At 49.0% G+C, this 14,321-nt stretch overlaps 1 protein-coding gene across 4 annotated transcripts in view; it reads left to right on the forward strand.

The window, feature by feature from the left end:
* Positions 1-14,321, forward strand: part of LOC125706620 (uncharacterized) — a 69,416-nt gene that overhangs the window by 30,217 nt on the left and 24,878 nt on the right. For all 4 annotated transcript variants that reach the window (XR_007382032.1, XM_048973372.1, XM_048973370.1 and 1 more), the window contains exon 2: positions 7,359-7,532. Coding sequence is in view for 3 of the 4 variants with exons in the window: in XM_048973372.1 (XP_048829329.1) it covers positions 7,364-7,532 (169 nt within the window). In the remaining variant the exon portion in view is untranslated. The remainder of the gene's footprint in view (positions 1-7,358; positions 7,533-14,321) is intronic.

Consider the following 14,321-nt stretch of genomic DNA (forward strand, 5'->3'; position numbering starts at 1 on the left):
ACACTTTAGGACGGGCTAATCCCACCCTGCCTGACTGTGCTTCAGTGCGATTGTGTGTGCATGTGTGTGCTGATGTGTGTGCGGGTGTGTGTGCGTATGTGTGTATTTCGAAGTTAGAAAGTGGGGGGGTGGGGTGGGGGTGCAGCAGAGATTTCCCCTGTGGAACCAAGTAATAAATGAGTCGATGTGTTTGTGTTTTTACAGAAAGGGATTTTTTTTCCCCTGAAATTGTATTAAAAGAGAAGAAAGAACATTCTGGAACAAAAAAGGTGGGTAATAGTAGTGATCCTGTTATCACTGTGGCAGTTTATGGCCTTACAAAAGCATACATTTTTTCGGGATATTTTATTACTGTATTATAATATTTAATACTGTTAATGTTGTATTACATAAATACAGTTGCTCACCTAAGAATGATAAAAATATTTGTTGCATATAAATCATTAATTTTGGGTTGTTAATTAAATAACATTTAAAACTGATATTTTGCTGCCTGCCTGGTTGCTGTTTCCACTGAGATATTAATATAATAACCCCCCCCCCCCCCCCCCCCCCCCGCCACATCCCTTCTGGATGGTTAAAGGTTGTTCTTCATCATGTTAAAACCTCCCTCACCCCTGACACCCAGACACCCGAATGCGTGAGTGTTAATGGGATGCGGGCAGCCCCATGTCACCCGCCTGGCGGCAGCCGCGTCTCTGGGGCGGCGGCTCCACGTGTTCCGCAGGCTGCTCGCCGGCGCGTGGGGGAGCGAGCCGAATGCTGATTCGCACTTAACAATGCAAATCAGCTTGCGCTCCGGTGGTCCCGCGCGTGTTAACCCGCCGCACACCCCCGACCGCCCTCACTCGCCCCCCCCCACACCTACACACAACCACATGCAGGCACATACACATGCACCACACTCTCCAGCCCTTCACTCACAAATGCGCACACATTTTTTGCTGGTGTGTTAATTACCAGACCCCCCCCCCTCTTCCACCTGTCACCCGGGGGGGGGGTCAGCTGGAGATTGCCCCATCTCAACGCCGTGGCCTTTTCTGTCTCTGCGAACCCTCAGAAGTGTCAGATAAAAGGGTAAAACAAAGGAGACTGTATGGTTTTTAGCGGCTGTAGTCGTCCCTTTTATCTGCTGGGGGGGGCGGGGTTGGGAGTTGCTGGGGGGGGGGTGCGTCTGGTCTGCAGCATACAGTAAGACTACATGGGCCGGAGGTAAACCTGAAACCACAAGGTGTCAGAGTCACGGTATGGGCTGCTTTTGGAGGGGGCGTCGCCGTGGGGGACCGCGGACAGGACTATCCGTGCCGTGATTGGCTAATTTGCACAGGGGCTGGAGCGACATCTCTGCCCAGCACTGCTTCACGGTCGGGTTTCCCGATGGAGCTCAGACCAGGTGACCCATCCAGGAGATCTGAATTGCCAAAGGATGTGATGGTCAGCTTCATGTAGGCTGGCGGAGCAGGCGCATTCCCATAGGGGCAGGAGGCAGGAAGAAGCGGGGGGGGGTGGCAGGCCAGGGCTGTGAGAATGCGCCCTGTTTAGTATGCACAGAGCCCGGGTGCTGTCAAAGAGCTCCACCGTCCTGCTGACAGGACCCGTGATGGTGGGGCTGACGGCCTCAGAGCTGACAGCATGAGGCAAACGCTTTCCCAGCATGAGAAGTGAGTGCCGACGCGCCACCGGACCTGCGACCCGATTTGCTCCGGTTAAAGGGCCGGCTGTGCGGATCTGATAACCATCGCTTCGAATTTAAGACGGAGCAGAGAAACTAAGCGCATATGAGAGGCCTGGCTGAGGTTGGGGTCTGCCTGGGAACCACAGGGAGGTGGTGAGATGGGGGGGAGGCGGCGAGCCCAGGCATGCTCCTCCACGCTGGTGGGCACTCCTGCAGCCCCCCGGGACCCCTGGAGACCTTCTTGCTCATCAGAGCCTGCTGCCCCCCCCATCACGGCTTTCCCCTTCCAATTTCCCCTGGCCCCCTCTTCTCCTCTCCACTCTCCATATCATTTTCCGCTCATTCCATCCCGCTGAAATCGCCTCCCCCGCTCAGCTCCACTCCTTCCTCTCTTCCATCCTCTCATCCTGCAGCCACCCCCCCTTCCCGCCTTACCGGTGACTCCCAGGTGACTCCCCCCTCCTCACATGAGGAACGTGACCCCGACTGTCTGATTGGTCACTCAGTCCCGCGTGACCTGCCCATGTCCCCATCTCTGTCTCCAGTGCTAATGTAAAATAAGATGCACTCTGTACGGTTGACCACTTGACTGCCTGACACTCCCCCCCCCCCCCGAATCGCACCCCCCCATGATAATGAGCTGTGTCTGTGTTGTTCAGTGACGCAGCCTGGCCCCAGAGAAAGGTGGGACTTTTATTCTTTTTGTCTTTCAGTGTTCAAGCAAAGGTCCAAAGTGTCAGAAAATGTGGTGCATACATAAATGGGGAGTGTGTTAGGGTACTTATGGGGGTACTAGCCCCCCCCACCCTGCAGCCACATTTTCTCTGAATGTACAGTTCCAGTTAAGAGTTTGGACACACCAAGCTGCCTACAGATGAGAGCAACGGTGTCATATCACATGACCTGGCCATCTGAGTCAAACCCAGGATAAATGGTTTTGGATGAATATGAGCAGAGAGTGAAGGAAAAGCAGTCAATGAGTGTGGAAACTCCGTCAAGACACCTGGGAAAGCATCTGGGGTTAAGGGCCTTGCTCAAGGGCCCAACGGTGGGATCACTCTCCTGCTCAGAGCTGCCCCTCCCCTACTTTTTTGGTAAGTGCATAGCTCAATATGAGTCATTTTATAGTTTCAGTGTCTTTATAATTATTCTGAAATGTAGAGCAATGTTTCCCAATCTGGCCCTCAGGGATCCAGAGATTTTCTGCAATTTTGCGCTTCCCAACTCCTGGGAGGAAGCAAAAACTAGGACTGAGCAGGGAGCTGGGAGGGAGCAAAAACGTGGATGAACTGTGGGTCCCCAATGACCAAACTGTGAAACACCGATATATAGGATAGTACAAATAAACTTTTCAGTGGGTAGATGTGTCCAAACTTTTGACTGGTACTGTATATGACGCCCACTTTCTGTGTGTGATGTTCGGCTTTTTGGGTCAAGGCTGGCAGTGTCTGTGGTGTAAGAGACAAGAACCCTTTTTTTTATATGGTGTCAAAAACGTGAATGACCTCCTGCCCAGTCCTGGAAATATCGCTGGTGGTAAAGTTGATCCAAAAAAATTGATTTGCAGAGTCAGCAGTCTTGAGTTCAGGCGTGCAGGCGTGGTGTGTGCATGAGTCCATGGGCGTGTGTGTGTGTGTGTATCTGTGTGTGTGTCTGTGTGTGTGTGACTGAGCATCAGAGGTCATGTTCCGCGGGGTGCCCTTGAACCCCTCCTCGCTTGTCATTCTGTCAAGACTCGGACGAACGCTGGATTTTTCGGTATGACGTTCCGATGAGAAGTGGACACGTACAAAGCTAATTGTCCATATTTATTCCCCAACTCCCCCCCCACACACCCTTGCAGCCGTCCCTCACGCTCGGCCGTTAATGATGTTAGAGCGAAGCGCAGCTTGAAAGCTGAGGGGCGTCTCCCAGCCCCTTACAGGAGACGCAGACGCCGTTTACCACCGAATACATTTTTGGCTGCTACAGCATGTTTTGTTTTTTTTCCCAGAATCCAATCTGCATAAATGCTGCCGGGTGATTGGCAGGGCAGTTCTGTGGAAACACTGCCGCAAGGGCAGAATCGCGTCGAAAGCCTTGAGTCAGGAATATATTAGGGAGGCAGCCCGGTCTCTGTGCGGAGGCACAGGGTCGCCCCCTGTCTCTCCCATGATGCTCGCTGACTCTCTGCTCCTCTCCCTGTCCTGGTCTTCTGCACTAAAACAAAGACAATAATCAACGTTTGCTTTTTTGTGTGTATGCAGCTTCTTCAGACTGAGTTGGGGTCATGAAATACTTTTAAATTGATGTTGAAACCGCGTCGGGTTTCAATGCTGTCTGCGCCTGTCTGTGTTAGATGCTCGCTGAATAATGTACGCTGACACCTTCGGAGGTGGATCGGCGCGTCCCCATGACATGGTGACAACAAAGATGTCTATCCACTTCTGTTTTGGGTGACTTCGTATTATACTTTCTCTCTCTCTCACACACACACACAGGCTCACACACACACAGGCTCACACACACGTGCGCCATCCCCTTGAGCGGGATGTTTAGTGAACTATGCTATGTTACTGTAGGCAGGTGCTGTATGCTTTGTGTCAGGTCAGCCCTCATCGCGTTTATATGCTGCTGAAATAATCATATTCTCTTCCAGCGCTGTGCAGTGTTTCTCCAGTAATTGCCCAGTGCATTTGAAGCACGTCTGTGTGAGTATGTTTGCGTGTGTGTGTGTGTGTGTGTGTGTGTGTGTGTGTGCGTTCCTGTTTCTAGAACTTGGTCAAACGGTGTGGGAGAGCCAGGCCAAGAGGGACCAGTGTTTTGACCTGGGTTCCCCCCCAGAGGAGGTAGGGAGTCTGATGGAGCATTTTGGATAGGAGGGCTATCAAATAGGAGGTTAGATTTAATCTCGAGGACTTGGGAAGGGGGGGCCTTCGATGTGGCGTGTCCATGGCAGCCAAGGACACACTGGGAGACAGGAGATTGGAGCCAGAGACAGGCGAACACATCCTCTTACGGAGGACCGGAGCTGGCTGGAGGTGCGGGGAAGCTGGGGGTAGGGATGCTGCCCGCGTGTTTGCGAAACACCGGCATGCAGTTTGGGCTCATCCCATTTCCCCCAGAACCACTCACAGATCAATCCTGCGCACAGCACAGCACCGCACTGCCTGCTCCATGTTATTTCAAACTCGGCCTCACGCTGGGAGCCGCCGTGTCTCCAAGGGGAGGGTGGGGGATTAACCAGCAATATGGTCCGGCTTTTCTGGGCCGGGGGCACCGGCTGAATTATGTGTTCACCATATTTTAGTGTAAATTTTAGATCGTTTTTCTTTTCATTCATTGTTATTTATTCTTAATAAACATGAGTTTATTAGGTGCCACTGTTACACAAACAAATTAGCTGGTTTTTAATTACGACATATTTGTGCTCTTTAATTATAGGGGCAGAATTTTGTAAGCTCACATTTTCACAGACTTTGTGACTTTATTCATAGAATCATTGTGATTTTTTCCCCCTATGTATATTAGTGCATTTTTTAATTTAAAAAACTGTTTTTATTTCTTCCAGTTTTTCTCACAGGGCCCTAATACTCTGCTTGGTTTAAGACGCACTTCTATAAATATTAATCATATGATCATCAAAATGTTCATTAAAAACCTCCCGTTTTGATTTGTTCCGTCTGATTCTATTTGAGGCGAAGTTGCTTGGAAATGACAGAGCCTATCCGGTGACCATGGCAACGGCTTGGCTCCCGCCTCCCAGGTGACTGTGGGGTGGTACGCTTTAGCTGCAGGCATCGCTCTGGTTCATCAGAGAGCAGAAGCCTCAGGATCCCGTCTGTCATCTGCTTCTTCGTTTGACGGCTACGGCGCGCGTGACGAGGACGGTAAACGGCGAGGAAAACCCAGATGTTCCCTTTACACTTGACGTGTCGCGCAACAATTGTAAGCAAAGCCATTCCTCACGCCGTGCGCTGCTTTGACAGCAACCTCATGGCTGGGCTGGAGAAGCTCCCACGATTTAAAGCGTCATCTGCATCTCACGGCCCAGGAAAGAACGCCGAACGCGTGACCCTTTGACACCGGGCTGGTGTGTAGTAGCTTCCCTGTTAAGGGCATGGATCCAGAACGATGCTTGATCCTTAAAAAGTCCACTTTTGGTTAAGTGCAAAATGTGAAAAAATGTGTCACACCAGGTAGCGGCATCTGTGCCCAAAGTCCTGCACATCTCAAAAGGATGTGCACACACTGGAATGACGTTTGCCCCTAAAATATAACTTTTTCCACCCCCTGTAAGAATACGCCTCATTTCTCCCACCTTCAATTCATTTTTTTATTTTATTTTTTTAAAACCATTGGTCACTTTCTTCTTCCTCATCCCACCCAAAGCAAATGCTACCTCCATCCTGGACCTGTTTGCTTTGGAAGATGATTCCTCTGCAATGGTGATGGTGGTGTAGGGGGGGGTGGGGGGGGGGGGGGGGGGGGGGGGGGCACACCATTTTCCCCCCTGGGGTGAGATGCCCCAGCTCAGCCTCCAGGTGTTGCAGGATCGTCAGGCATTTGCTCAGCTTAATGACACAGCTAGCCCAGCTAATCACAAGCACATAATTGGCATAATTATATAATTTTCTTCGGCATACAGTAGGGTCCAGTGACTGACATTAATTCGAAAATGCAGATCTACAAACAAAGCAGGTGCGAAATTTAACAGCCTGTAATGAACATTATGTATGTGAGCATAACTGTGTTCATGTTATAACACCAAAGCCACAACAGTCCAATTTTATGCTTGCGTGAGATTTATCTTTCCCCGCTGTGCAGAGCCTAATCATTTACATCTTTACTGCGTTTTCCCGTCTATAACTCCACGCTAATCGGTGCTTAACGCACACAGTGCCCGCTTTGGAGAAGAGTCATTTGTGTCGTCAGGATCCACTCTGCTGGTGATGGAGTGTCTCCTCCTGAAGTCGTTTTGTCATTGTAAAATTTGACCAAGGGCTGTGGTTGAATATTGGATGAAGGGGAGCCTGAATTGATGAGCCAAAACTCCGAGACTCTCCCGTCTTCAAACCAGACACCAAGATCTCCAACATGCCAGAAATAATCAGAATCAACAGTTCCTGCATCGTCCCCTGACGTGCATTTCTACAAGCCTACTCCAACTCATTCGACTGCATACTCAGGGATCTGCCCCCAGCGCTGATTTCCTTAATAAGATCCTGTTAACCCTGAGTGGCCTCGGGGCAGGCAGGCAGGCAGGCAGGCAGGCAGGCAGGCAGGCAGGCAGGCAGGCAGGCAGGCAGACAGACAGACAGACAGACTTCACTTTGCACTCCACAGCCACGGGCGAATCCTTCAACACAACTTGCCGAAGGCCAGACATTTTGAGGATGACACATTTCCCTGCACAAAAGCCTTTAAAGCAAACAAACAGTGACAAATGGAAATGCTGCATCGTTCGTCTGATAGTGCTGAACTTCCTTGTAATTCCCTACCATTGTTGTGGAAATCCAAGTGTGATACGGAAAGCTGGGATGCTGCTTTCCTGCGGTTGGGAATGAGTGCAGTTTGTCTTTCAGCCTTGACCGATGAGAAAACACCTTCAGGACTGCCCTGCTCATTGTGCCCCTACTGGACGTGGGGGGGGGGGGGGGCGCATGGGATCAGTTCTGAAGCATCATGTCTCTTTTAATGGCAGGTAAAATGTGCCACTTTTGGCCGTACTCCCAGGCGTCATCCTCACCAGGACAAAGACGCAGTGATGTAGAGAAGGACGACACGCCATCAAGACCCGCCCCCCAACCTGGCGCCAAATGCTCTAGCAGCTCCTGGGCGGGGGTGACTCCACGACAGACGGCGACTGGCGCTGTGCGTGAGTGTTTGTGTTCTTCTCAGAACTGGGCCTACATGTCCGACACACCCCAGGACCTCGGCACGATCCAATAAAGAAGTGTCCGCCCCACCCCGCCTCCCACTCCCCCCCTCCGTCTCTCGCCCTGTCGTTAGCCATGTCTCAGTGGCTGGTCATATTTGTCTTTATATATTCATAAAGTGCACGCTGACTGAGAATGCAGCCGAAAAGGTTACCCTCCTAACAGAGTCGCTGAGTGGGTCGTTTGTTTAGGGAAACAGATGGAACTTGTCTTCCTTTTTCATTCCCTTCTTTTTCGTTTGATATTATCTTTCACTGTTTTATTTTTGGATAGAGGATGTAAGCGCACGTGTGCACAAAAAGCATTCAGGGTTTAGCCTTATGGTACCCTAGACTGTGGCTACTTCCTGCCGGGCTTTTCGTGTGCTGGTAGTGTTTCCTAACCCTGGAGGCGGCCAGCTTCCAGTGAGCTGCCACTGAATGGACCGACCCGCTCGCTGGGGGCAGCCAGCTGGTGCTGATCCTGCCCACGGTGGATTTTTGAGCATCATTCCTCTGTTACAAAGCGCATATTTTATTGGCATCATCCTGGCGGATTCTGACCCGAATCACTTCATGGTCCTTTGGATATGCCACATGTTAGAAGAAGGCTGATATTTTGACGTTCTTACCGCTGTAATTTAGTGTCAAGCTCTGTGTTTGCACCCGTAGTGGTGTGTGTGTGTGTGTGTGTGTGTGTGTGTGTGTGTGTGTGTGTGTGGGCTGTCTGCCTTTCTGCTTGTAATTGTGCGACCTTGTCGGAGAGAGACAGCGTGTTCCCATAAAGAGCTTTGATGACAATTGCAAATAGTCATACCGACAAAGCTCTTTTTAAAATGGAGTGAAATGAAAGAGTGGGATAGAAATGGAGTGTGAGAGAGTGTGTGACAGTCGATGGGAATGCGGGGGAGGGGGGCATGGAGATGTGCATCTCTCTCTCTTTCTCTCCTTGTCTCACCTTTCCTCCTACTTCAGAAATCTGTTTAGAAGCTCTGCAGCCGTAGAGGACGCAGCTGCAGTTCCTGCCCCTGACAGAGCTGACCCGGGCTTGTCAGTCCTCCCGCACGCACACCCATTTACCCATCAGCGTGTGGACTTTACATCGGATCACATTAACTTTAATGATTCCTGAAACTGCACTCCAGCAAATCTCCACCTTAATCCACCTTTACACACTCTTACCTTATGTTCTGCTTTAATGCTCTTCTCTTACACTCTAATTTAAGGCTCTTCTTTTATAACCTACCTTAATACTCTGTACTCATGCACTGCTTTAACACTCAACAATCTTTTCTTACGCTCTGCTTTAACACTGTATTACTTTCTGCTTCTAATGCTTGTAATTCTCTGCTTTTATTATACTGTTACACTCTGCTTTAACTTTTCTCATACTGTTAACTCTTGCACGCTTCTTTAGTACTCTTCTCTTACACTCTGAATTAACTCTCTTTTCTTACCCTCTGAATTAACTCTCTTCTCTTACCCTCTGAATTAACTCTCTTCTCTCAGACTCTGAATTAACTCTCTTCTCTTACACTCTGCATTAACTCTCTTCTCTTACACTCTGCATTAACTCTCTTCTCTTACACTCTGCATTAACTCTCTTCTCTTACACTCTGAATTAACTCTCTTCTCTTACCCTCTGAATTAACTCTCTTCTCTTACACTCTGCATTAACTCTCTTCTCTTATACTCTGCATTAACTCTCTTCTCTTACACTCTGCATTAACTCTCTTCTCTTACACTCTGCATTAACTCTTTTCTCTTAAACTCTGCATTAACTCTCTTCTCTTAAACTCTGCCTTAACTCTCTTCTCTTACCCTCTGCTTTAACTCTCTTCTCTTGCTCACTGCTTATACACGCTGCTTTCTCCTGGCACCTTTGCCTCTATTTTTCTCTTTCCTTTGCTTGTTTTCTCTCAGTGTCGCCTCACCCAAGTTCAAGGTAAACGTGAGGGTTGCCATGGCGGCAAGATTAGCTTCGCCTGCCCGTTCTCCTGCACGCCCTCAGTCTCTTTCATTGCTCCCTGCTTCGCTTTCTCCGTTCAAGGATATTTCTGTGGAAACACACAGGAAGTGAACAAAGGAATCCAAGCGGCCATTGACATGACATTCATGTGAGCGGGGAGGGGGGTGGCGTCTTGGATGGCAGATCTTCTGCCGAGGCAGTTTTCATGCTTTATTCATCCGCACCAAAGCTTTGTCTAAAGACGGGAGAACGGATGACTGTGCTGTCACCCCTTCATCTCCTCGGGCCGTTTCGTAGCGGCCATGTTATCACTGTGGATCCACCAGGCAACTCCAAGTGTGTGAATGTGCACCAAACGTACAGGTCACAAAAAAAATCCCCAGCTCCCATATCTTCCGCTCATTCTGAATGTTAAAGGTCAAAAAAACACTCCCGCTAAATTGTACATAGCCTTGCTCCAGTGTCATGTGTCTTCCAGATAGGGCACGAGTTCCACTTCTAGTTTCCAGCCATCGAACTGGAAACAGCTTCTCTGCAATAGACCCAGATGAAGAAAAATGTCGGTTTGTTGACTTAGCCTGGGCTAAGTACGCTGACAGCAGAAGGCTGCTTTCTGAGACTCCGCCTCTATTGATTTGTTTGTTTTTTATTGTATTTTAATCAGATTTCGTTTTCCCCCAGTTGCATCACCAGTCCCGCTTGTACTCTGTGATTTCTCTGACAGCAGTATCAAGGCTATGCCAGTCATGTGCTCCTGAATGATCAGTTCATGAAATTGACACATGAACATCAGATCGAAAGTACAGGCCTGTGGGGGGGCAGAATAACGGAGATCAGAGCAACTCAGGGTGAACGGCTGCGTTGAACCCATGAGCGACCCCCCCTTTAATGAAATCCCGCTGATTATCACTGGCCTCAGCTTTCGGCTTGGTTATGGGTAGATATGGAGGACAAGTGCTTTGCTGTGATTTTCAGAGGCCGGCCTTAGTCCTTCATGAGGCATTTCAATGCTACTAGAAGGTTCTTCGGCCTTCTGTTCTCAAAGGGGCCACGTCTCTCTGTTTCCTCATTTGTGTGCCCTCTGTCCGCTGTTCATTGCTGGAAATCGCAAGGTAGATACGTAAAGAGCCATTGCATGTGGGATGGGGGACCGTGCGGATGTTCTGGGTTTAGGTCACATGGCATTACCCGTTTGCACACCAGTGATCGAGTATTAATTGTTACAGATACAAAGCTTCTGATTTCTGCGAGAGAGGAGCTGAAGAGACAGACGGTTACATGGCGGCTGTCATAGTTTTCCCCTCAGTTTTATTACAACAGAAACAGAAGCATAGGATGTTTGCTCTTCTCTGCAGGCCTGTTGTATCCAGAAGGTAAAATAAAATCCCCATTCCATCATCCAGTCTCCCCGCTAAATGGATTTGTGATTTATAATTTTTTTTTAAAAAGTGCCCATCTTGATTAAATATCGTACTTTCCATCTCTCTTATAATTCAGTTTTAGTAGTTTAAGATCATGGTATTCCAGGGATGTCTTAGTTTTACTTTTTAAACCTTGTTAGTATAACCTTTAATTTATTTTTATTGCATAATTTTTACCCTGTGGATAGATTGCGTGCATTGTTAGGTGCATTGTTAGATGCATTGCTTTACATGTCTCCTAGTGCCAGGCTCCATCATTTAATAACACCGAGCCAGTGTAACTAGCTGTAGCTGCAGTTTTCTCCAGGATTCTCCTATTGTTCAATGAAGCAGCTGGTCTGGTTTGCAGCCCCAGCTGGTTTGCAGACAGCCGGGCATTTGGTGTTCGAGAATAAATGACAAAACGTGCTGGTCCATCTTACCTGGTGGTTCCGAGGTCCGCCGGGTTCATGACCTCTCAAGACTGGCATTGCTGTGGCCTGTTGTCGATGTCACTTCAGTGCTTTGACAGGCCACCGGCTTTCCTGCCATAGGAGTGGGCGGAGCTTTTTCTGCTATGAGAATGGGGGATTGTGGGTAATGTTCGTTCCTTGTGGGTAATGTTCGTACCAATGTGGCGCGTCCGTGTGCATTTGGCTTCTGCTTCGTAGCTCCCCATCTGACCTCTGAACACTAGGCCGCATGGCCCGGTACCATTGTTCGTTTGATGGAGATGACCGCTCTCCGGGGGCTCGGGTATGGCGCTGCAAGATCGGCGCGCCGTCAGGAGTGACAGGATTTATGGCAGCGGAGCTCGGCACTGTCAATATCAGGATTTAACGCTTCAGCCTCGGGGATTCGCATTCTGCTGAATGCGCGTGAACATTAGCTCCCCCAAACTGTTCACATCCTCGGCATTATAACTGCGTAAAATGCAGCCACTATCCCCAGTAAATGTAACCCCCTTTACATTTTTTGTTACTCTACACTATGTCATCAGTGATACAATTTCACTCTTATGACACACTCGTTCCTAGACAGGCCTTTCGGCGTTCCACCGCTGTCGAATGCGTTTAGAATATATTCAAAATCTCTGCTCTTCAATTGGGGGGGGGATGTAAATATTTAATGCCAGACAAGTTTTCCTGGATGAAAATATCCGCTTGTGAACAGGACACTGGTTCCGCCTCCCGCATTTCTCCTCATTTTCAGATGTAATCCTTTTGAAGGCTTTGTGTTTTTCCTGCTGTACGTTACTTTAGTTGCTCTCCGGGGCATTTACAGAGAGCGCCTCCTTCAGGATAATGAATATCTATGGCTGTATCAAGCCCCCTCTGCCAGTGCGACACACTCAGGCCCAGGACTCAATTCTACCTCCTTTGCTGCATCTGCATCTGTTGGTAAAATTAGCTGCTTTTTCCCCCTTCTGAGCCATTGCCAATTGAAGCTGACTTTTCCCCACACGCGGTATTTTAGAGTTAAAAATACTTTGTTCAGCATTTATCGTGGGGCTCGGCCAGTTTCCAGCCTCTGTCTTATGTGTTCTGCTGTGTTTGTACAGATTCGCTTGGAGTTTTTTTTGTAAGATCTACGTTTTTTTTCTTTTGTTGCTGTTGTTTGCCTCTATGTTGGCTGTGTTTCTTCGGATGGGATTGTTTTTATTTGTCATATAAAGCCTGGCGTTTACATTTCTTTCCGCGTCTTCCTCAAAATGGCTTCTTGTCTTTCTGTACATAAATATTTCTAAAGCCCAGCACTGACACACACCCCTTTGATCGCTCCGTGCGTGATTTGTGTGTGTCTGTAGCCTTGGTTAAAGATACAACACGCACATGGTTTAAAAAGGTGACTGAGAATGGAAAAAAATGACCCGTAAATAGAGGGCTGAGTAACAGGAGCGCAGGCCCTAGTTGAAAGCTGATTGGCTCCCAAAGTGCCCCCAATCCTGTCAATCACCAGTTTGAAACATATCATTGGCTAATGATAAGGTTGACCCCTGTACATGAATTCCGGCCCCTCTTATGCTCCTGACCTTAAAATAAATCCTAGAATCACTCCTGAAATGATCCAATGTGGCTTAAACTGACGATAAAATTTGGGGAGGCTCGAGACTCCAGAGCGCCGCGTGTTTGTTGGTTCTCTCGTTTCCTGGCCGCGCTCTTCCCACATTAGCATTCATTAACATGGCTGCTCCCTCCGCTGATCTCTGGCTGGTTGGCCCGTCTCTCAGACAGTCGGCAATCCCCGGCCTCTCTGCTGATCTCTGAACATCCTGCCACTCTTTGCGTCCTGCCAGCAATCACTAATTGGTGCATTTTTTGTTTGTTTGTTTTGTTTTTAGTGGTGATTAATGAGGAAAGGTCAAAGCAGCCTCACAGAGCTAGCCGGGGGTTAGAGTCGGCCGCGCCGCAGAGAGAGTCTGTGGAGATGCACCTGGACAGATGGGCCGGAGCGGATGCCGGCCCGGAGTCCGCACGCACGCCCCCTTCATGGGGCATCCTCACATAAATCACCCTAAGCGGCCCTGACTCTCGCGCTTTACTTCCTCGTGTCTGTGGGCGAAGGTCCAATCCCAGATGCCGTGCGCCACGTGCCATTGGCTGATTCGGGAACGTTTCACCGGTCAGACCTCTTAGGTCGTCATATCTCCTACTCCTACAGGGGCCTGATAAACCAGTCCTTAAACTACCACTGTTAAATAATGACTGAACTTAGTAAATAACTCTACAGCTCTCCCCCCCCCGCCCCCAAACACCTACTAACACTGCAGTATCAGCTGGTATTGAGCAGTAGGGAGTGTCATTCATTGCTGTTTTACCTTTGATCATAAGCCCTAAGCTAGCTTGCATCAGTAAAATGTCCAACAGGGAAATGCAGGACTGGGGGAGGAGCCTGGACACCTTGGGGCAGGACAAAGTCAGGTGATGAGCTCCTTGATTCGCCTCCTTATTGTCCGTCACTCAATCCTGATAGACCCGACCTTGCGAGTCTGTTTTAGGACTCAAGCCCCATCTACTCTCCCACCCCATTACCCCCCTTGCTAAAGTCCATACCGCTCCCCCCCCCTCACTGAAGTCCATACTACGCTCTTATGTGTCTGTTCAGCTCCCACTGCTGGCTAAGCCCTAAATCTCGAATAAAGTCCGTGTTCTTCCCTCCCACCCCCATGTTCTGCAGGTCTGTTTGCCATCGTGACCGAAATCAACCCCAGATAAACATGTTAAACATTTTTTAATACTTGCCACCACAGGAAGTCGACCAAAGTTAGCCTGAGACGTTGGCCGTCCCAGAGTGGTGTCACTTTAACGCCAGAATTAGACGCTGAGAGACTCAGCTGAGGTCAAAAGAAGGTCTGTTGTAACGTCAAAGCTTTGGATGTTT

This window comes from Brienomyrus brachyistius, chromosome 13 (genome assembly GCF_023856365.1).
Source record: "Brienomyrus brachyistius isolate T26 chromosome 13, BBRACH_0.4, whole genome shotgun sequence".
Lineage (NCBI taxonomy): Eukaryota > Metazoa > Chordata > Actinopteri > Osteoglossiformes > Mormyridae > Brienomyrus > Brienomyrus brachyistius.